Source organism: Drosophila virilis, chromosome 5 (assembly GCF_030788295.1).
Source record: "Drosophila virilis strain 15010-1051.87 chromosome 5, Dvir_AGI_RSII-ME, whole genome shotgun sequence".
Classification (NCBI taxonomy): Eukaryota; Metazoa; Arthropoda; class Insecta; order Diptera; family Drosophilidae; genus Drosophila; species Drosophila virilis.
The window spans coordinates 11,103,057-11,125,570 of NC_091547.1; the positions used below are offsets into that span (position 1 = coordinate 11,103,057).

General features: G+C 42.1%; 4 protein-coding genes across 9 annotated transcripts; 1 reads left to right on the forward strand and 3 right to left on the reverse strand.

The window, feature by feature from the left end:
* Nucleotides 1–105: 105 nt before the first annotated feature.
* LOC6626019 (venom serine carboxypeptidase) lies at nt 106–1,811 on the reverse strand. The gene has a single exon (XM_002050398.4). The coding sequence runs from the start codon at nt 1,688–1,690 to the stop codon at nt 245–247; it is 1,446 nt and encodes a 481-aa protein (XP_002050434.1). The 5' UTR covers nt 1,691–1,811; the 3' UTR covers nt 106–244.
* Nucleotides 1,812–1,965: 154 nt separating this feature from the next.
* On the forward strand, nt 1,966–5,045 carry Pal1 (Peptidyl-alpha-hydroxyglycine-alpha-amidating lyase 1). 3 transcript variants are annotated; one of them, XM_015173704.3, is made up of 6 exons: nt 1,966–2,450; nt 2,649–2,817; nt 2,879–3,119; nt 3,184–3,686; nt 3,747–4,250; nt 4,665–5,045. In XM_015173704.3, exons 1-6 carry the CDS (start codon nt 2,331–2,333, stop codon nt 4,826–4,828), a joined length of 1,701 nt encoding a protein of 566 aa, XP_015029190.1. In that variant the 5' UTR covers nt 1,966–2,330; the 3' UTR covers nt 4,829–5,045. The 3 variants fall into 3 exon arrangements, with proteins under 3 accessions (XP_015029190.1, XP_002050433.1, XP_032292513.1); XM_002050397.4 differs by having other exon boundaries at nt 3,747–4,181; nt 4,665–5,044; XM_032436622.2 differs by lacking the exon at nt 4,665–5,045 and adding an exon at nt 4,528–4,553 and having other exon boundaries at nt 1,967–2,450; nt 3,747–4,181.
* A 146-nt stretch (nt 5,046–5,191) lies between these two features.
* On the reverse strand, nt 5,192–6,435 carry LOC6625917 (prenylated Rab acceptor protein 1). 2 transcript variants are annotated; one of them, XM_032436623.2, is made up of 4 exons: nt 6,346–6,435; nt 5,941–6,249; nt 5,672–5,878; nt 5,192–5,603 (listed from the first exon to the last, which is right to left on the reverse strand). In XM_032436623.2, exons 2-4 carry the CDS (start codon nt 6,039–6,041, stop codon nt 5,312–5,314), a joined length of 600 nt encoding a protein of 199 aa, XP_032292514.1. In that variant the 5' UTR covers nt 6,042–6,249; nt 6,346–6,435; the 3' UTR covers nt 5,192–5,311. The 2 variants fall into 2 exon arrangements, with proteins under 2 accessions (XP_032292514.1, XP_070066564.1); XM_070210463.1 differs by having other exon boundaries at nt 5,941–6,404.
* A 1,578-nt stretch (nt 6,436–8,013) lies between these two features.
* Nucleotides 8,014–17,074, reverse strand: LOC6625916 (neurofilament medium polypeptide). 3 transcript variants are annotated; one of them, XM_015174521.3, is made up of 7 exons: nt 16,966–17,074; nt 12,636–12,859; nt 11,009–11,257; nt 9,405–10,437; nt 8,907–9,332; nt 8,581–8,854; nt 8,014–8,506 (listed from the first exon to the last, which is right to left on the reverse strand). In XM_015174521.3, exons 2-7 carry the CDS (start codon nt 12,832–12,834, stop codon nt 8,312–8,314), a joined length of 2,376 nt encoding a protein of 791 aa, XP_015030007.1. In that variant the 5' UTR covers nt 12,835–12,859; nt 16,966–17,074; the 3' UTR covers nt 8,014–8,311. The 3 variants fall into 3 exon arrangements, with proteins under 3 accessions (XP_015030007.1, XP_002050431.1, XP_015030008.1); XM_002050395.4 differs by lacking the exon at nt 16,966–17,074 and adding an exon at nt 15,518–15,828; XM_015174522.3 differs by lacking the exon at nt 11,009–11,257.
* Nucleotides 17,075–22,514: the final 5,440 nt, after the last annotated feature.

Below are 22,514 nucleotides of genomic sequence, written 5' to 3' on the forward strand. Positions count from 1 at the left end.
AACATTGCCATTTTGAGTAAAATGAGTTAATGTACGCTGATCACGAACAAAAATACAAAATTTGGATGCTTAAAAATAATATGAGATAAAACACTTGTTCAAATATTCACAATTCTTAAAAACATGATAATTTATTCATACAAAGTATAAATATATACATTTTTGACATGCACATAAACTAATCTAAAATAAGTTTGCTACCTTTATCGTAAAAAACTCTATGTACAAAATGTAAATACCAACTTTAACGAGTGTAATGAGTCAAATGGTTAATCATCTCGTATACCCACTTGGGCTGATCCAGCGGAGCCATGTGACCAGCATTCCGTATTAATATTTCAACCAAATTGCCGGCTTGCTTCACGTACCCGGCCAATTCCCCGTCAACTCTCCAGATTTTACGGGGCGCGGTCTTATATCGATCGGAGCCCGGGAACTTTAAGGTTTTCAAATAATTTCGTACCAATGGATAGGCAACTATGATATCCAGTTGGCCACTGTATACGCAGACGGTATAGTATTTTAGGAGCTCTTCCATCCAGGGCGCCACGCTGTCCATGAGATCCTCTTTGAGGAACATCTTCACTTGATTCTCCTTGTCCATGTCGTGGAACGGCTTGTTGCCCACATGAATGGCACGACGAGTGGCACCTGACTGCAAAAAGTTGCCCAGCTTGGAGACGTAGTCCTCGTCATAGGCCTGCAAGTAATTGTAATACCATTGATAGCCCGTCAAGTTTTTGAAAAGGGAACCACTTGGCAAATCGCCCAGAATCAGGGAATCGAATATCTCAAAGGCGCAGTCCATGTCCTGTTGCCTAATACAGGCCCTTCCCGCTGCCTCCGCGCAATGGAACTTTTCTAGGCCGTTCTCATCGATCAAGCCCAACTGATACAGATAGTCACCGTATTTGAGCTGATGCAGCGGGTCGGACAGACCATTGCCAATAGCCACGCCCTTAAGCGGTATACGATCGTGATCCTCAAGTCCAGACTGAGTATTGTGCATGTGATAGGCCAGGGCGGGCACATATTTGCCGGCATACGACTCGCCTGCGATCCAGAAGCCAGACGAATTGTTCCACGCGAACAGTTTGTACAGCTGGATGACTGCCTCGTGCAGATTTCGTCCCACATCGCATTCGTTGCGTGCGTAGCCCTCCGCATGGCACGTAAAGCTGAAGCCCGTTCCCACAGGATTATCGATATAGATCAGATTGTGTGTTCTGCTCCAGCCGTATTTCGTCCTTTGCAGCTTGTTCTGAGCGATTACTCTGAGTGGGCCGTTCTCCATGAACAAACCTATGAGGGAGGAGGCGCCGGGTCCTCCTTGTAGCCATAAGAGAACTGGCGCATGCTCCGGATCCTGCTCGGCTGGGAAATACCAGAAAAACATATTCGAATCGTAAGCCTCGTCGACGGTCAGATAGCCCGAATAGCTCTCCACTCCTAGAAACTGTGGACCCTTAACGCGCGCCATATCCCGGACCTCCTGCCTGGATATGGACTCATTGTTCAGCAGGGGCGTCAGGAATAGCGGTTCGCCAGGATCTATGCCGTCATTGTGTGAACTGAATTGTGGGTATGGATTTATAAAGCTGCGGCGAAAAGGCGATTCGCGTTTCTCATATTCTGCGGCGCACACAACAGCTGTGATAATTACAAATAAACAATGATTTAAAAGTTCCATTGTGCAACAAGAGTTGGTTGGTGCGTTAGTCACCAAGTCGCACTGCTGAGTTTTTTCAATTTAATTTAGTTTAGTTTAGAGAATTTGCACAAATGTTACTCGTTCGATTCAACATACAGACTCAATAATTAACAGCTACTGAGCGGTTTTTATACACAGTTAAAGAACGATTAATTTTTAAAAAATTCCGCAATCGATAGACGCGCAGTCAAACCTATCGTTAGGGTGACCACACTTTTTAAACACATTTGACGCTTTAGCTAGTTTGGTCACTCTTCCAGCTGTTCTAACAATCAACCAGTTAAAATGGCTGCTGCAGCTACATAAATCATTTATTGCCAAAAGTTTTTAATTGCTGTGCATATTCGCCAGAATTAAAGCTGTATAAGCAGTTTGCCAGCCAAAAACAACATTCCAGTTGCTCGCAACTTGCCATTTTACTGTGCTTAAAACGTCGCGAGCATGTCGATTGGTTGACTACAATATTTAATTGTATTGACCTGACCAGACGCGAAGATTTGCGAAGACTTGCGCGTGGCACGCCTAAGGGAATACAATACACAACAACAAAAGCTGCAAACGAGATTTTAACCTGGCCTAATTTAACAGGAAAATTGGCTTTTACATTTCATGAGTAAACATGAAGCGCTCCAGCAGCAACAACAACAACAGTTGTACACGTAGCCACAGCCTTTACCTGGCGATCGGCATTCTCTGGAGTGTCTGCTGCACGCTGGCTACGTCTGCTGCTGTGAACGAGGTGATTTTCGCGTTAATAATTTAATTGTTTCCTGCTAAATACGACAACATATGTTTTCCACCTGAACACAGATGTTTTGTGTATTTATTTTGTTTTCTGACGTCACACACATGCATGCGCGTGTGTGTGTGTACCTAGAGGAATTTATGCTCCCATAACAAATTGAATTATACGCTGTTTATTTTAATCTATTCACAGAATCAAAGCACTCAACGTTATCTACATAATGTCGCTGTTGGCAGCGGGAGCAACAGCGAGCGTCTACAGCAAATGCTGAAAGGTGTTGGCGCAGCCGAAATTAATTGGCCACAGCGCGCCAAACCGCAAGTCACCGATGTGAAGACTGAGTTAGCCAAACTGAACACCAGTGAGTACCCTACACATTTAAGATTTATGGTCATGCTGAATCGCTTCTCATTGTTTTTCAGCCTATGTCTATCAGAATAGCTGGCCAGCGAATAATGTGAAACTGGGCGCCGTCACCGCGGTTAGCTTCGACAAGGCCGGCAATGTGGTCATATTTCACAGAGTCGATCGGATTTGGGATCAAACGACGTTTAACACTGCGAACGTATACCAGGAGCGCAATCGAGGTCCCATTAAAGAGAACACTGTGCTGGGCCTTGAGCCGGACTCTGGCCAAGTGCTCTACGAATGGGGTAAAAACTTGTAAGCGCCATCCATTGTATTCATTATTTTTGTGTTGCTACATTTGACTGCCGTTTGCTTGCAGCTTTTACCTGCCGCACGGCTTGAGCACTGATCCCGAGGACAATGTTTGGGTCACCGATGTCGCTATGCACCAGGTATTTAAATTCTCGCCTCGTGGCGAGGGCGGTAAACCACTTCTGACACTGGGCACTGCCTTTCATTCGGGCAATGGTCCAAATAAATTCTGCAAACCCACCGCGGTGGCGGTGCTGAACAATGGGGACTTCTTTGTAGCCGACGGCTATTGTAATGCGCGCATTATAAAATACACGAAGGAGGGCGAACAGATACTTGTCTGGGGACAAAACTCCTTTTCTGGCTACTCCTATGATGTGGCGCCGGCCAATTTCTTTGCAATTCCACATGCACTGACCCTGGTGCCCGAACTGGAGCTGCTCTGTGCCGCCGATCGTGAGAATGGACGCGTACAGTGCTTCTACTCGAACAGTGGTACTTTTCATTCCCAATACCATAGTCCGCTCATTGGTGATCGTCTGTTCAGCATGGCCTATACACCTGCAGCGGGTAAGTCTTGCTTACTTATCCCAATTTAAAATGTATTTGAATTATGTGATGAATTGTTAGGCGGCCAGCTGGTGATCGTTAACGGACCCACCGCCGAACTGGGTGTATCCTCCCCGCAGGACCACAACGAAGTGCATGGCTTCGTGATGAGCATGCGCACCAAACAGTTGGTCTCCAAGTTTGGCCCGAACAATCTGCAATTCGAGAATCCGCACGATGTGGCCGTCACTGAGGATGGCAATACGATTTATGTGGCTGAACTGAGTCCCAAGCGCATACACAAATTTGTGCACAAATCGCTGGCCAAGCCGATGTCCCTGTCCGCGACAAAGCAAATCTCTAAAAGCGACATGTCTGTAACGGCTAGCGATGTGGATGCGACACGGACTCGCCATCATCCCAGCGGCAAGGCCATAATGGTGGCGTCGATGATGCTCCTATTTGCCGGCTCCACATTCGTTCTGGCGCTGATTATGGCGCGCCGCCGCAAACGAGGTAATCAAGTGATCAGCTCGATGCCACCCAGTGATTTGGTCTATCGCGAGCTGGCCGCTTCCAATCAAAGTCTGTGCTAACCAATACCACTCACACTCCAGTTCCATTATGTAGTTGTGTGTATAATGTTTCAAAAATTTACTTTTAAGTTGATTATACATGCATTCCTCTTGCCAGTTTCTTCGACAAGAATCGTGTTTCTCATTTTGTAATCTCATTTTTTGTGTACAGCTATATACATACCTATATTTTTTATACAAAATACATACACAAATCTAAACAATGTAAGAAATAATCTACTTTTAAGTGTCTTTTGTTCTTTTTTTTTGTTTGTTTTAAATTGCAGCGAATGAATGAAATTCTGATTAACGCAAGTGAAAGAACGTCCAGTGCATGCCCTGTATATATATATATATATTTATGTTTCTGTGCATTTCCATTGTTTTTCCCAATTAAATTGTCATTTTGATGCGGTTTCAACAGGTTGCCTGCCATTTGGCACACACAATCGCCGGCATGCCTGGGAGAAGACCGAGGGCTTTAAGCTGGGCGGACTGCTCGATCGCAATGGCTTTGAGAAGCTCGATCAGAATGCCAGCGATGAGGAGCACGATCCGGAGACGACAACGCTCTCGCAGTTCGCCTAGGCGACAGTAAACACATACACATACACACACACACACACCTGGACCAAGAGACTTATCTATTTTGTAAAGCTAACGAAGCATTCCTAGTTCTAGTTCTGAATACCTCAGTGAATTTCTTTTTATACATGTTTTATTTATTCCACTTTACCATGTGATTGTGTATACTTTCTGACCATTCCACATTTTCTACTGTTGCGATACTTTTGCCAAATTGCTTTAAGTACACAATATATATATACATATTTATGTGCAATGATTAAAAACAAAAAAAAAAAAACATGTTTGTTGGTGTATACGGTTATTTTTTTTTTTTTAATACGTCTAAAGCAACATTGTCGCTGATTGATAAAACTTAATTACAAGTCGGTTTCGATATAAATATATATATATTGCAACTTATTGTCTAATAAGGCCCCTGTGCGGCAATTAACTTGCTACAGATTTAAGATTCTACATGCTCAGTTTCGGTAGGAGGCTCGTCAATTAGACGACCTGCGCTAAGAATAGCTCGTTCTCCTCGGTTACGATTGCGTCAATATTGTAGAATACCGCATGCAGGCATATCACAAAGCAAGATGCGCCCAGCGTCCAAAAGAGCACAGCTCCAGCACCAGCCAGGAATAGCAGAGGTGCCGCTACCATGTTCAAGGCAATGACTTGCTGCTTCGGCGACATGGAATAACCGGCGATATTCACATTGTTATTGACGTAGCGTATTTTGTGACAGCCATATGCCACAGCGGCTATAACCAGTAGAGTAACCGGCGATGTAATCCTAAAAAGAGATGCACACAAATATGTTAACAACTGCGCTCAATTATGGACAATAATATATACACTTACAAACAGTAGATCATCAGCACTATAAATATGAATATATAGTTGCTTTGGAAAAATGATAGATTACGCGTTACTCGATTTTGCAGTCGTTGCATGCTGACCGCAGTCTTAAAATTGTTGATGTTGAAGAACACAGTCCACGGGCGCAGGGAACGTCGCACCATGTGAATCAACTCCAAGGGAGTGGGCAAATTCGACAATGAAGGCAGGCTGTGGGAAACATAAAATGGTATTAAATTGCATTCTTAAGAGATGTGCCTGTGGCTACGCACTTTGGCATATCGATGCTGAATCTGTTCTGACCACCAGCTGGACGCTGCGGCGGCACCTCCATTTCGCCGCTGACATCAATGCTTGTTGTTGTTTCTGCCATGTTTGCGTGTTTGTGTTGTTTGGCTTCGTCAAAAATTGTCAACGCGTCGGCAACTTCGTGGCTAATTGGACACTGTTTGGCCTTTATCTGTGCAGCTGCTTTATGTACACTGCTCCGGTTCCGATTGATAAATGTTTTTGGTTTGTTTATCGGCTGCTGCGGATGCTGCACACAGATCTGACGTGTTCAAAGTTTTGACGATTTGAACCTTAATCACATTGAATGCAGTTACATTAGTAGTCAGACGAGCTCACAACTGCTTTTGCTTAGAACATACTATTAATTTATTGGAACAAATTTGTACCTTGATATGGTGTTATTGTTTAAACAGACAACAAAACAGCAACAATCTAATTCTGATGTGGCAAACTCAGCTGGGATGACAACTCTGAATCGGACAACGCAAGCAATGCAAACTCTGTTGAAAACAGCTGTCAGGCTTTTACAGCACTGAAAGCTGCGCGCCCAATTCGAAATAAGGCTCTTCGTACAAAACTTCGAAAACGCAAACAGGTTAAGCTGCTCAGACTTCGAAGTAACGCTTCGAGTACTTACAGTTAAAAAATCCGACACCCAATGTTCACAAATAAAACGAGTACAATTTGTTTTTTTTTTTTCGAGGTCTCATGCGTCACCATTGGAATTATATGCCGTTATAGATTTGTATCAATTTAAAAGCGCATTGGGCGAGACCTCGTTTATATATTTTACATTTATAACTGTATAGCAATACGTATATATAGATATATATTTGTCATATAAGAGTTTTCATTAAATTCTTTGTCAAACTGTAGCATATTATACATCCAGCAATATATATATATATATATGTAAATACATTTATAATAATATTTTGATTCAATACAATGTTTTTTGTTTGTTTTGTTTTTATTTTGTTTTTGTTTTTGTTTAGTTTTGTCTTTACTGTGTTTTGTATTTGCCTTTTGCCTTTTGCCTTTTGCCTTAGTTTTATTATATAATCACATCTATAGATTTTTAAAGAATATTTGTCTTAGTTATTTTCATTTATTGTTTTTACACTGAAACACATTTAAGTATATGTTTATTCGTAGAAATGCTCGCGCACAGTAATAAATATCATGAATATTTTATATGACATCAATAAGTAACTCGCGAAATCTTTTCAAGCCGTCTTTTTGTTTCATTTTCTTCATTGAAAATTTCAAAACAACAACAACAAAATTTTCGCCTGCAAACCTCACAGTTAAGTGTATTAAAGATCTCATTTGAAGAATGTTCTCTTTAGTTTTTGACTCGAAGTTCTTAACTCTTTCAAATAAATGTATTTGTTATGGGCTCCATGAAAACATTAAAATACATTTAAAAAAGATTTATCAAGTTACCATCTCATATACGCTAAATGTGTTCAAAATTTATATTTTTAATATATATATATATATATATTAACTGATATTTCTCTATGTGTCTTTTGTGTGCATCGCGTCAATTATGCCTCTACATCTGATTTAGCTATATAAATATGTATTTGTATACTTTTGTTTGTGTTGCTTTTAATGGGCGGTATCTAAAAGATATATATATATATATATATATATCGGCTAAGTAGCTGCCTGTGTGAGTTGCTTGTGTTTTGTATTCATTATTTTTCTCAGTGTTTTTTTTTTCTGTTATTTATTTTGCGAACTTGTACACATAATAATTTTTAATACATTTATGAATATACCATATGAATATTTTGATTATAATATGCTTTTTTTCTTGTATATATATATATATTTTTTTTGTAGACATTCATATGTAATATATATAGATTAAATGTGCTTCCAAATCAAAAATTTGCTATCCACACTCCAAAGAAAAACATGAAACATTTGGTATTGTATTCAAGGACTATATCTGGTGCCTACTGCTTGGCGAATCGAAAAATCGTTTAAACTCTGTTATATGGTTATTATGCTGCTTTGAAAATCGCATTTGGTATGCCTATAGGTTCTCTTTTTTTTTTGTTAAGTGTATTTTAGGTCTCCTAGTTGAGCTGTTGCTTCTCTGGCAACAGCAAAATTTATCCAAATATTTAAGGTTTGTTCACATTTATATGTAAATATTATTTTTTTTTTTTTTATATATATCGTTCTTTTTGAATCAAATATTTGATTTGCTAGTTCAGCAAAGTTTCTTTTTGTATTCTTTTTTTTTGTAGTATTTTTGTTGTTTTCTTTTGAAACGCACACAAAAGGACGTTAAGAAATGTTTTGAATTTTTGGCTTTTAGTTAAACTTTTGGCTCGCTTAGAGCCCAATCTCCCGCATGGCCCTGTACAGGCAGGGATTCTTCAAGCACTCGCGCGGTCCCAGCTGACGGCCGGGCGTGCCGCGCAATATCATGAGCACGGACCGTGCCGCCGCCTGGCACTCGTTGCTGCTGCCGCAGATGGTGTCCGCCTCGGCCAGGTACTGGTAGTCGCAGGCCACCTGCGAGGCGCCCTGTTGCGCAAATGCATAAGTGCGATAATTAGTGGATCGCTTAGAGATTAGAGAATCATTGAGAGAAAGCTTACACAGAGATAACAGATCTGATGGACGCCACAGAGGGGCATTAGCTCTTGGTTTAAGTCGCCGGAGATTAGGTCAACGCTGCGGCAACGCTCGGCCATGGACTCGATAATTGGGCACTGATTGGAGCCAATGATGTAGTTCTTGTTGCCCAGATAGGCGTCGTTGAGCGTCTCGTAGGGTGTGCCCTGCATGGTAAGTGCCTCGTCCATGGTGTTCGGCTGCTCCGGATAGCGCATATAGCCGCTGCGCTTCTTCTTCAGCTGCTGCTGGGGCTCCCTAAAGAGGATAGATTAATTTCGGCTGTTTCCACCCACGCGGCTGCACTTACTCCGACTGCTCCTCGGCCAGCTCCTTGCGTACACTGTAGCGCTTCTTGTTTGTCCAATTATTGTCCAGCGTGTTCTCCTCCGAATCGGAATCGATAACATTGCGCAACAGATGATTCTCAGCGTCGACGGACTGACGCAGCTTGTCCAGCGCACGGCGCATCTTCTCCAGACTGTAGGCGGTGGCCAGACGCGATAGCACATGCTCCTTTAGCTTGCGTATCTCGTCCTGATTCTTGATGCCCTCGTGGGCACCAGTGTACTTGATGGTTTCATCAATAATGAAATCCTCAATGGACTGTAGTTTTTTGTCCATGCTCTCCAACTTCTCGGGATCAATGTCGCGCTTCTTCTTGTGCGCCTCCCCATCCGGTCCTTCACTGTTAATGTTGTTGCCGATTTCATCGCGTCGCTTCTTCGACTCGCCTCTGTAATTGTGCAAAGAAAAGGGGAAAATCTGGACGCGATCCTGCTCGTTTGTTTCGAACGGCTGCACTTACTCGGACATCTGATCCGACTTCTTCTTGCGATCGAGTCCAAAGTATTGGGACCAATCGATGGACTTCTTCGCGCGCAGCATCAGATGCCCAACGCCGGGACCATGCATATGCTTGGCGCTGGCCGCACGTTTCTTTTTGCGGCGTCGCTCGTTAGCATCTGCAGCATCGCCCTCGCCGTCGGCCTCGCCCTCCTCCTCCTCGTCGAATTCGTCGTGATCGTCCTCGTCGGAGCTCTCCTCGCCCTCGCCCTCGCCCTCGTGCTCATCGTGCTCGCCGTACTCCTCGTCCGAGTGATGCTCACTGCGCTTGCGATGATGTCCCGCATGTCCATGCACGACCATCTCACCTGTGCCGGCTGGCTTTGCGGGCTGTGCCGGTGCCGCTGGCTGTGCCGGCGGCGGCTCCTTGGCCAATCCATTGCTGACGTTCACGCGCTGAAAGTTGATCTCCAGCCGCATATCGCCCAGAGCCGTGGCCGTAGCCGCTGTCTCCGGCAGCAACGTGGTGGGCGCCGCCTTCAGCTGCTCCTCGGTGGAGCGTTTCTTCTTCTCCTCCGACAGCTGCTGCTGCTGCTGCTGCTGGTCAAGTGGCCTGCCAAATAGCTCGCTCAGTTCCTGGGCGACACGCTCGTCGGTCTTGCCCAGCGGTGACTCGCCCGCCGCACGCTTGGCCACCGGGAAGCGTTTCTTCTTGTCCGCATTGTACGGCAGCCAAGGCAGCACCGGATACGAGCGCTTCTTCTGCATGAGTAGATAGTAGGGCGGCACGCGCATGCGTTTCTTTTGCTCGAATAGCTGCTGCTCCTCGAGCTCCTCATCCTGAACCTTGCCGTGCAGCTCGTTCTCCTGCTGCTGATACTTCTCCCAGAGCTGACGCAGCGCTGCCTTGTAACGTTCCTGACGATCGTGCTCGCCGGCCTCCTCGATCTCGCGCAGAAACTGTTCGGTTAGCTCGCTGTGCGACGGATCGCCGCCGGCGGCAACTGCGTTCCCGCCTAGATTCTCACGCTCACGGAACACGGACGGACCACTCTCTGTGTGCATGTATGTGTGTGTGTGTGTGTGTGTGTGTGTGTGTGTGAAGAAAGAAAGCAAGGCTCGTGTTAGTACTTTGACCTTCAATTAAATCAGTTGCCAAGCGACAGGTTGCTCCGACAGGCCCGGACTATAAATCCAACTACTATAATTAATTCTGTGTGCGTGCGACTGTGTGTGTGTGTGTGCGTGTGTTTGTGTGTGTGTAGAGCTTATGGGCACGCATCAAGTTGTTGGCGACCTTTCAGGCACAGCCATTAAATCAAATGACAGGAAGGCTGGCAGGATGCTTGTGCCAGATTCCAGCTCATTGCATTCATCATTCGACTAAGAGAGTTGAGCCTAAGTCCACACACACACACACACACACACACACACACACATGGGCACCTCCAGCACAAGTTAATCTGAGCTAAGTAACTTTGGCTGCAAAGCGAAAAGCATTGTTATCCCAATCCATTTGAGGCACTCAAGTGGACACGCATCTAGCATATAACTTAACCAATACCCAACAGATGGGTCTGGGTGTGCGTGTGTGCGTATGTGCGTGTGTATCCAGGGGTTACTTACCGTATTGCTGCTCGTCGCGTTCCCTAAAGGGCGAGGAGGAGCGCTTTCGCTTCTCGTCCACAAACAGATTGCTGGGATTCGTTTGCTGCTCGCGCTCATCGTCGAACTCGTAGCCATCGTAGGGGGCGCCTAGGCCCGGCTCGTAGCTCTCGTTCTCGCGCTCTAAATACTTGGCAAGTGCTTTATTTATTCTATGGCGATTCCGATTCTTATACTTGTTGCCGGTGCCGGTGCCAAATAAATCGCTATCTGCAAAGTGTGCATGGAGAAACACCAAAACGAGACGAAATGCGGGGCAAAAATGAAAATCAAGTGTGCTTTGTGCGGGGCGGGGTGGGGGGTGTGAGCGGGTCATGTATGTGAGTGTGGGTGTGTATTTTTGGAAGCCAGGCCATGGGTCACGTGCTCGGTTACATGCGGGCTCCAGCTGATGCTGTTTCACCAACCAACCCGCCCTCCTCCCAGACTCCTCCTCCTACTCCTCCTCCTCCTTTTCCTCCTTTTCCCTTGGCTATCAGTTACGGATTGGTTTATCGGATTGCCTGCAGCTGACAGCTGTCCCGTCCTGCCCTGTCCTGTCTCGACCTGACTTGCCATTTCGGATTAACTTGAGATTATGCGTTTTACCCCCGCTGAGAAACGTCACGACCACGTAAATGTGCATTGGGCTTAAAATTTGACAATCTCGTTATATCGTTCTTTAAATAAATATCTAGCATTGACGCATTTCAGTCGCTTGACATTAGTCATAGAATTATTAATGGACTAGAGAGAGCAGAGTGAGACTTGAAAAATACATTTTTATCAACTCTTTTATATTGCCTTTTCATTTGATATTACATTAATATATGTTAGCTAAGATTGCGATTATGAGAATTGCAGCAGGTCTCTGCCCCTGGCTTTCATTAATCCTTCTCTTAAGCCCTCTCATATTTCTTACCCCCTCTCTCATTTCCTTTCTAACTCTTTCTATTTCTATCTCTCTACCTCTCCCTTTCCCTCTCTCTCTCTCTCTCTCTCTCTCTGTCTCAAACTCTATCTATCTATCTTAATTTTCGCCTATTCCCTATCTTTTCCCTCTCTCTTATTCTTACTTTACTCGGTCTTCCTGCCTACCTTATTTACTTTCTCACTTTCTCTTATCGCCACTAAAGCCTTCACATTTACACTCTCGATCGCATCTTTAAATTACAATGAAGTTATCAAAATGCTCAGGCATAGCTAGCTAGCATGAGAATCGCATAGAAAGGTGCCATTTTAAAAGAATATATGATAATTATAAGTATGTTGCTTGACTCGTGATTATTGAAATGTAAAAAAATATAAATCTACTGATTGCGATTTACTGTGAATCATTCGCAGGTGCTTGCAACTCTTCGTAATAAATTTGAAGGGATTAATAGTTAAAAGGTACACACTATAAACTGGTGCTGCTCGAGTGCAATTCATTCAAGTGAGCGACTAAACCTGGCATTCGATTTGATCCAATGATTTCGCCCAGCTCATTATCATTCTGCCCGCCTCATTAGTCTTTTGACGGCTGCAGTCAATGCCAATTATTCGACTAATTAACTATTCAGCTCTTTGGTTCAAGTGACACTCCAGGCTAATTAACTGACAGACTCACCTTCGTCCCAATCGTCCAGTTGATCCGCAGCAAAGCGTGCCGAGGGGGGCGGCGCGTTTAATGGATACTTGGCAGCCTCGCGGCGATGCAGCTCATCGACGGCCGCCTGCAGCGAGTAGGCGCCTCGCTGGGGCGTCGCCAGGACAATGCAGCCGAGCAGGCCCAGGATGGCAACAGCTTCAACAAATTGGCCGGCCATGGCGACAGCTGCCTTAGAAGTGCGGCTAAAGAGTTTAAAGGATAAACGCATTAATATGATTTTATGCGCGGCACGTTTCAGGTTCGCATAAGTAACAAAAATCCCTGGGACAAAACTTTTAATTACATTTGCACTTTAAAGCAAACGCCAGCAGGTGTGCTATCAGGTGTCAAATGGATGGGCGACAGGTAGTATGGGTCTTAGAAGTTCATTGTCACCAATTCATTAGGCGTGCCTAATGGCACACAAAATGCCGCAAGTACAGTGAAAGCTGGCTTGCCTAAACAGCGCAATAAAAAACGTAATATAAAATAATATTTGAGCAAAGGTCGTTGAAGCAGACGCAGCAGCAAAAATTATATAATATAATATAAAACATTTATGCTAAAATATTCTTTCGTGCGGTAGCTCGCCAGTTTGTATGCTCAAGCGAGCTATCACTGTAGCCAGCTCTACATATTTTCAACATAATTATTCGGAATTCGTGAGGTGTTTGCCACGCATAACTATGCAAATTGTGAAAGAGGCAGCGCACTCGGCATCAGGCATTTCAATTATTTTCTCATCCGGACTGTTAATGAACTGCTGACGCAGAGGATTACAGGAGCAACGCCGGCCCACACAGATAAATCGATAAAATTCCTATGTGTTGAAGCCAAGTTTCTGCCAGCATTCCATAGCTGCCGACGCAGTTTGACAATTATGTTGATATGTGCCAATGACAACCAGTTTCCTTTACGGGCGAACTTTTTATTTGTGACGCACAAAAGTATGCTATAGTTGTCGTGATGAATGGAATGGCAGCAGAACCCAAACCAAAACGAACAAAAACTCTTGTACACGGCGTACACTTGACGTATACGCAATATAATGTATACGCCACGTTGCCGCCTTCAGCTGCCTGTTGCTGTCTTCGCTGCGGTCGCTTCACGGCACAAAACTGAGCTATACACACCCATAGTTCATGGTGTTGTATCGTATATATATGCCCCCGTGTCCCTGGCCACAATTCGCTTTTCATTTTGCGTTGGAATTTATGATAGACGTTTTGCCTTTAATCGCCATTAAATGTCAAGGCAGCCCCGCCCACTTGCAGAGCGTCTCGCCTGCAGCTGTTGTTGTTTTTTTTTAGCTTGCTGTTGTTTCATTATATAATATTATAATATTATTACGGCTGCCTGGCTGCCTGTTGTCTCAGCTGCGTCCTGGTCCCGCTTAAACGCGTCCAAGCAAAGTCGCAAAAGCATAAAATTAATTTAGTTCAACTTATTTCACTTCCTTTTCCTTTTGTTTATACTTATATTTTGCTCAACAGCAACCAAAAACCAGTTTTTCATTTGCATAACGTATTCGCCCAAGCAATTGAGCATAAATTTATAGAAACGTTAAAAGACATAAATCAAGGCCTTCGACCGCATTTTAAATCTGGATTTGAATACCGTTGAGCACTAAGGCAAATAAATTGTAATTGATTTAAAATGTTACTGGAAATTCAAAACCGTTTCGGCATTTGCCTAAACGCATTTCATTTGGCATCCTGTCTGTCTTCAATTGAGTTTTGCAATTAACATTTTGCAATTCGATATCTGTTGCTACGTTTCCAGCAAATTCTGGGCGAAATAATTGGTTTAATATGCACAGTTGAGATATTGTTTTCTACGAACTTCACATGACATGTTTCTCATGTTTAATTCCGAGCGCAATTTATACATATGCAAATTTGACAGTGTTTTTTATTTTATAGTAAACAGCAAAAACTGAAAAGTTTCAAATTGCGATTTATGTGACAGCCAGTTCTACAACAGGAACAGCTTTAACGTGCTCAGGACCCAGAACCGCAACCCTTAATGTATATATATATATATACTTATAAAAACACATGCGAAAATTGCTTTTTCTGATTAGCTTTTGATACTATATAGACGTTGTTGCTGCTTATAAATAAGTAAAGCAAAAAGTTTGTTGAGGATTTTGCGGTTGCTTTTGTCGCAACTTTTTCTAAAAAGAAAAAAATTAAAAATAAAACATGTACCATTGGGCGTATGCTTGATGTTAAAAAAGAAGTACATGAAAGCAACTGCTTAAGTATTGTGCCAGGCTATAAATGTGTGTGTGCGTATGCCTTGTATAAATTTGCTGGCTGTTCATTCTGATAGACAGCTTCCATTAGCTGCCACTCATATTATACATACATACATACAGGCTGTAGGAGTCGAGAGTAGTCTAAATTGAGGCTGGGCAGGACATGCAAATTGGCAACATAATTCGATTTATTTGATGGATATGCATTTGCGAGCCAGGCAATCAAGTTTGGTGACAAATTCAATTGACGGCACAGCTTGAGCAGAGTATATATACAGTGTATACAGAGTATACATATATATTGGGCCAGAGGCTGCGACTAATTGGGCAGCAGCAAGTGAACCTTTTGATATGGACGGACAATCGTTTTTGCAGCTTTTCTTCACTTTCTTGTTATTTAACAGTTTGTCGAGTTAATTTTGAATGTCAGCTAAATAATTTATTTGGCATTCGCTAGAGTTAATCAAGCGCACAAAAGCGGGCCTCTTGTTAAACATTGACACACAGAGACATTGGCAAATGGATATATTGATATTGAGTGTAAGGACCCAACTATGGGCCATTGCTTATATTGACTTATTGACACAACGCCCACGCTTACCAACAAACAAATCAATGGACGCGACAGCTCCTCTTTTTTTGGACGTCTCTGTCGCTGGGTGGTGTGAAAAAAAGTTGCACTTTGCTCCTTGTTGTATTTGGGCTTTTTAATGCTTTTGCGTTGCAGTTAGTATTTGCTTTTTGTGTGTGTGTGTGTGTGTGTGTGTGTTCTTTGTATTTGACGACGGCAAATAAAAATGGTAGACACTTTTCACAACATGGCGTCACTCCTACGCTTTCTTACAATTGCCACAAGGACTCGCTCGCGGCTGAACAAAAACTCTGCCAACAGCCACAGTCAAGACGGAACCAAGAGTGACATCAAATGCGCGACGCTTCTCCAATTTATACAATGCCAGGCGGCACGAAAGGAAGCGAATAACGGCACATAAAGTCCACAGTCCACACACAGTGGACGGACACACTGAACAGAAAGAGAGACACACTGAGCGAGAGCGAGCGCGAGAGAGCGTGGGCGAAGCTGTTGCTTGAAAAAGCTCTTTGCTGTTATTGTTATTTGCCTTTGAGTGTTATCTCTTTCGGATTTGCGCTGCCCGCATCGCATTGTTATTGTTGCCCTCTGCTCGCATTTCATTCGCTGCAGCATTGCGCTTGCATCCGAACAGATTTATTCAGGTAGAAGCATACTACTTAATATCCACACATCCACCGATGCCATTCACTTTGTGCGCCCGTGAGCTTTGGTTTTTCTAATGAAAACTTCATTAGTGCTCTTTAGCTTTGTCACACATATGCATTTGTATGTGTGTGTGCCCTTTGAGGCGTAACTCGTAATGAAATTACAGTTGAATTCACAAATTAATTAGGCAAGTGCGCAGTATAATGCAAGAGAAGGCGGAGTTGAAGCATGAAAAGCGTGCAGTTCTTACAAATTGGCTAATTGGACAATTTCTTGTTGGAACATAGTTTACTTAATGGATTAGCTTAGGCGATTTCAAGGCTGAATGTCCTTTTGTTAACAATGCATTCAAGTTGGAAAATTTATGAAAATACCTGACTTATGTTTTTGTGCTTCTGCTTTACAGTTACAAAGTTTCGATTGATTGCATTTGAAATTCAAGGTCTCGAAACTGCGCACATAAATTTGTTGGTCCATAGAAAATCGTGTAAAATAATATTAAAAAAAAAAACAGTAATATATTTGAACGAAAATCAGGACAAAAAAGCTGAATACCTTATACTAACTTAGGCATAGTATGTAGGTTATACTAGGGATTAGAAGGGATTCGATTTAAATATATTTAAATACAGTTCTTTTTCGAAATGTTTAATGAAATATTGTTAAAAACAAATATTTAATTAATTATTTAATATAAAAAATGAGACACCTGTTGTTTTAATTAATTATCTAAACAAATAGCTCACACTTGGCCAAATATTATGTGAAAGTTAATCACAGTTTATTCAAGAAAAACAAATATTACTTACCATAGTGTAAGGAAAAACTTTTTGCAATTTGCTTAAGATAACTGGAAAATGTTGACACAAAACTGCACTTGACGCATCGAAAGGAAAAACACAGCCAGAACGAAGGGACGCCCACGAGAGACTGAAATAAAGCTTTCGATGCATCGAAAGCTAAAAGGATTTACTGCGCATGTGCAGGACACGGCAGGTATACAAAGAATTGGAGGCATGTACATAGGTAGGCCTGGCAACAGAACAGCCTGTTTGAGTTTGTTGTTGCCACAGCCTGGGGCAATGCTACCCCAAATTTCTGCACAGAACCGAACTGTTGCTTCTGGCAGCAGCAGCAGCGGGAAAAACCGCCCACCTGTTACTTGCCAAATGGCATTCATTCGGCAATTACTTCCGCAGCCGCAGCTGGAGCCGGACCCGGACCCGGGCCGAGTCCCGGATCCCAATTTGTGTTTATGTATGCGTCGGTTGCTGCAGCTTAAAGCTGCATTACCTTCAATTGCATCTATTTTTGGCCATTCAGCCCGGGCTGAGATTCCCCTGGACTGGACCTGGAATGCATCCAATTTCTCATGTGCGAGTGCGACTTAATTATTCCATTTGACGTCACATTCTGTAGACACACACACACACACACACACAGGTCCTTTGCCGTTGGCCATCGACCAGCTGTCCAAAAAGATACAAAATCATTTGCTTTGTGGTTGACAAATAACAAAACCAACAGAATTGCAAAACATAAAATGTGCGACTATTTTGCTAGAAAATTCTCTCCCAAGTCCAAAGGATATTTACTAATTTATTATAATGCAGCATGTGCTTGGGTTTAATATGAAGAGATACATTTTGTTCCCCTTTTCTTAGCTAGAAATGTATACAACAAGTTTTAACAAGAGAATTTCAGCAATTGTTTGAGTTAGGTGCATAAGCATATGTAAATATTTGTTAAAAACAGCTCAGAGTCAGAAATAATTGCATTATAACTACAAAAAAAAAACGCTTTAGAATTTGAGCAAATATTTGCCATAATCACACTCTCAGATTGTGTTAAAGCTGACTTATGGCTAAATAAAATATTAGACTTGGCATCAGGCATAAATCATGTACTATGTACAAGGTCGACTAAAATCGAGTGAAGTGTGTTGTTGAAAATTAAATATTCAATAGTTTAATGTTTCAAAGAAACTTTAGATGTATATCTATGTAGGAGTTGGAAACAGAACTAGGAGTGGTCGAACTTACAATCAGTTAAATTAAACAGGCGAGTATAATGTTGGCATTATACTCATTTGGTAATATAAAATCACTTATCATATGCAACCCTGCTATGGATATTTAATCAACGATAGATTTATCGATAAAAATACAAGAAGGAGAAGCTCAGTTGTAAGCTAGAAGAGTCAATGAAAAGATGTGTTCGCTGTTGCTCGTTGTCTTTGAAATACATGTCGGAAAATGTACAATAATCATAAGTTTACGCTTGTTCACCAATTTCTCTAAATAAAATAATATGAACATAAAGAACTCAAGTGCTTGTGAAGGCCATCGAATGGTCATCCCTACAAATTTGGTGTCAGAAGTGGGATAGACAGAAATTGTGAAATTCGTAAATTGATTAACGAGTACAAACGTATGCAAGACTATTAATCGGAGCATAAAACGAAGCGGGTGCATGAAAATTCATTAAAATTCGTATGCCCTGGAAAAAATGGAAAAAGTCAAGAATCGTCTAGGATTAATGGCGACAGCGGCGAAGTATGCCTAGAGAGCTCTAGTAAGAGCGAGACAAACAGTCGTGTATTGCGTGACAGTGGTCGATAAGCGCAAGCGAGAAGGCGATGTTTTAAATTCTGCGTAGCAAAGGCTGGATAGCGCAAAATTTTCACTTCGTGATGAAATAAGAAGTTGCAGATCAAAGAGGCGAAGAGCGAAGAGCGCGGAATCTTTCAATAAAAGAGCGTGTGACTGGAACGTGCTTCAACACGACAACGATGATCACAGGGTGTATCAAGTTACAGATCAACAACAGAGTATGTTATTTCGTCATTATATGAAAATAATTACATAACTAGTTGTTGAGTAAAGAGTGTTAAATCAGTAAAAAATTTTCAAAGAATCAAATTATAACAAAGAAGAAATTAAGTGTAAGCAAACACAAAGTGAAAGTATAAGTTAAGACAGACGAATATAATAATTTAATAATTTCTAAAGTTGCTGAAAAAAAAAACTAAAATTTGATTCATAAGAGTTTAATTACTTATACCATTAAGTTAAGTACATTGAATTGTTTATTTGTAAGATTCAATTTTAAGCATTGTGAAAAGCGAGCAACGACGATAACAAAATGAACAGAGACGAAATTTTGGCGTTAAGAGTTAACGAATTAAAAGAAAAGTTATCGGCACTTAGTTTGGTAACAACAGGTAGAAAGCAAACTTTGCAAGACCGACTTTTAGAATATTATGGGTTGCAGGTTGACGATAATGAATCTGAGTATGACGATGCTGGGTCGGCTCATACCCGTCAAAGCTCACCAATGCAGATAGTCCGAACAACGTTTACATTACGCGACATTGAAGATTCACTCTCGCAATTCAATGGGTCAAATCAACCAGCTGTTGAAAAATGGATTCATGAATTTGAAGATAACGCTTTGGCAGTGCAGTGGAACGACCTTCAGAAATTTATTTACTCAAAGCAATTACTAAAAGGTGCAGCAAAATTATTCGTGCGCAGTCAGCATGGAATTTCAGATTGGATATCTTTAAAGCAAGCGCTATTGGAAGAATTTGGGACGGTAGTTTCATCAATAGACGTCCACCGCATGTTGCGGAATAGGCGTAAGCGTCAAGGTGAAGATTATATAGAATATCTGTATAGCCTTATGGAAATTGGCGGACCTCTTAACCTGGATGACTCAAGCCTGATAGAATATTTTATTGAGGGAATACCTGACTCGAGGAGTAACAAAAGTAATCTGTATCAGGCCAAGACTCTGCAGCAACTAAAAGAACAAATCAAGGTATATGAGAAAATCCGTAGTAGTCGCCCTCAAGCGTCTAATACGGGTAGGATGCATAACGATACCGAAGAAAAGAAACCTGACTTGAATAAAGAACGAATTAAGAAATGTTTCAAATGCGGCGATCCATCACATCTAGCCAGAGAATGTAGACAGCCAATAAAATGTTACAAGTGTGCTCAACCAGGGCATAAGGCAGCTAACTGTTCAGGATCGCGTGCAGTGGAGAAGAAAGAAGGCCAAAATGCGAACACGATGATAAACAAGGCCAACAGTAGTGGAAAATGCATTTTTAAGGAGTTGTCTTGTAAGAACATATGCTTCTCTGCATTAATCGATACAGGCTGTGACCTCTGTCTGATACGCGATGATATCCTTAAAGAGCTAGGAAAAGTTGAACTGAATAATGAAAAACAGTGTCTTGTTGGTATCTGTAATAGTGAGCTAAATACACTGGGAAGCTTTGTCACTCAAGTCGAAGTTGATGGTATCTTACTGGATATAACCTTTCATGTTACGAGCAGAGACGACATCCAATACTCAGCTGTAATAGGAAACAGCGTATTGAAGCAAGCGGACTTAATAGTATCGGAAAATTTCGTAGAATTTCGACCCAAAGTGAAGGACAATGCAAACGAGAGAGTAATTGACAAGACATCAACAATAACAGAAGATACTGTCGAAAATAAGAAGCCAGACATAGAGCTTTTACAAGAATTCAAAGATGTATGCTTTTTTGCAGAAAATCAGGAGGCTGAGATCGATCTACATCACTTAGAAAAACCTGTTGCAGACGCAGTTCAAGCAATAATTAAAAACTATTCACCTGAAATGAAGAAGAAATGTCCAATTGAAATGAAAATTTTGTTAAATGATGAGCGTCCAGTTTTCGAACGCCCAAGGCGCATATCACATGCGGACAAGTCTATTGTCGATTCGCAAATCAAAACTTGGCTAGAAGAAAAGATCATACAGCCAAGTACATCGGAGTATGCATCTCCTGTTGTCCTCGTTCCGAAAAAAGATGGTACCAAAAGATTGTGCTGTGACTACAGGCGTTTAAACGAAAAGATCGCGAGGGACAATTTTCCAATGCCCTTAATAGACGATGTGATTGAGAGATTGCAGGGCCAAAGTGTGTTTACTACACTTGATCTCGCAAACGGATTTTTTCATGTTCCAATTGAGCCAAATTCGAGAAAATTTACATCATTTGTAACAAGTGCAGGGCAATATGAATTCCTGTTCGTCCCTTTTGGAATATCGAACTCCCCAGCTGTATTTTCCAGATTCATTCATGCAATTCTTGTAGATCTGGTACAGGATGGTACAGTCGTAACTTATATGGATGATCTTATAATTCCCTCCAAGGATATAGATGAAGGTATCCAAAAGTTAAAGCGCGTACTGGACAGAGCAGCAGAGTTTAACTTGCGTATTAAGTGGAGCAAGTGCCAGTTTCTCATGAAGGAAGTTGACTTTTTAGGGTACGTTATACAGGGAGGCACAATAAGACCATCTGCAAGAAAAACCCAGGCAGTTCAAAATTTTCCTATACCGCATGACCGAAAGAGTTTGCAGCGTTTTCTCGGATTAACATCGTACTTTAGGCGCTTTGTAGAAGACTATGCGCTGATAGCCAAACCGCTCTCCGATTTGTTACGGAAAGACGTGCAATTTAAAGTTGATGAAGAACAACTAGTCGCATTCAGGCAATTAAAATCAGCATTAGTTAGTACTCCAGTATTGCGATTATATAATCCGAAAGCCAAGACTGAAGTGCATACGGACGCCTCAATGAATGGTTATGGTGGTGTACTCTTGCAAAAAGACTCGGACGATCAATTGTTGCATCCAATTCAATATTTAAGTCGGAAAACAAAACCCTCAGAAGAGAAGTATCATTCTTATGAGCTTGAGGTGCTGGCTATAGTCGAGGCCTTGAAAAAGTGGCGCGTTTACTTACTTGGCATAAAATTTAAGATTGTGACCGACTGTAACGCTTTCGCTTTGACCATGAAAAAACGTGGAGATATTCCATTGAGAGTCTCGCGTTGGGCACTCTTCCTTCAAGATTTTGACTACAGTATTGAGCATCGAAATGGCAGCAAAATGAGGCATGTTGATGCTTTAAGCCGCGTATCCTGTCTTATGCTTGAAGACTCACTGCAGCACAGATTGCAGCAAGCACAAGCGAGAGATGATTGGGTCCGAGCGGTGCTAACTGTTTTGGATTGTAGCACATACGAAGATTTTTATGTTAGGCATGGTATTTTATACAAGGATCCCATCAAGGAACTTATAGTAGTACCATCGCTGATGGAAGACGAAATCATAAGAATTGCACACAAGCAAGGGCATTTCTCAGCGAAACGAACTCAAGAAGCAATCGAGAAGACATTCTATATTCCGCAGCTATCGTCAAAAGTGCCAAAAATTGTAAAAAGTTGCGTAGAATGCATAATATCTGAGAGCAAATCAGGCAAGAAAGAAGGGTTTTTGGCACCAATTGACAAAGAAGACAAGCCCTTAGGCA

Coding starts and splice junctions, on each gene's coding strand:
- LOC6626019 (XM_002050398.4), bottom strand. CDS start 1,690: ATGGAACTTTTAAATCATTGTTTATTTGTAATTATCACAGCTGTTGTG.
- Pal1 (XM_015173704.3), top strand. CDS start 2,331: ATGAAGCGCTCCAGCAGCAACAACAACAACAGTTGTACACGTAGCCAC. Junction 3,687..3,746: donor GGCCTATACACCTGCAGCGG/GTAAGTCTTGCT, acceptor ATGAATTGTTAG/GCGGCCAGCTGGTGATCGTT. Junction 4,251..4,664: donor GCTGGCCGCTTCCAATCAAA/GTCTGTGCTAAC, acceptor CGGTTTCAACAG/GTTGCCTGCCATTTGGCACA.
- LOC6625917 (XM_032436623.2), bottom strand. CDS start 6,041: ATGGCAGAAACAACAACAAGCATTGATGTCAGCGGCGAAATGGAGGTG. Junction 5,879..5,940: donor TTCAGCATCGATATGCCAAA/GTGCGTAGCCAC, acceptor TGTTTCCCACAG/CCTGCCTTCATTGTCGAATT. Junction 5,604..5,671: donor GTGCTGATGATCTACTGTTT/GTAAGTGTATAT, acceptor ATCTCTTTTTAG/GATTACATCGCCGGTTACTC.
- LOC6625916 (XM_015174521.3), bottom strand. CDS start 12,834: ATGGCCGGCCAATTTGTTGAAGCTGTTGCCATCCTGGGCCTGCTCGGC. Junction 11,258..12,635: donor ACTGGACGATTGGGACGAAG/GTGAGTCTGTCA, acceptor CACACTTTGCAG/ATAGCGATTTATTTGGCACC. Junction 8,507..8,580: donor ATCAGATCTGTTATCTCTGT/GTAAGCTTTCTC, acceptor TTTGCGCAACAG/GGCGCCTCGCAGGTGGCCTG.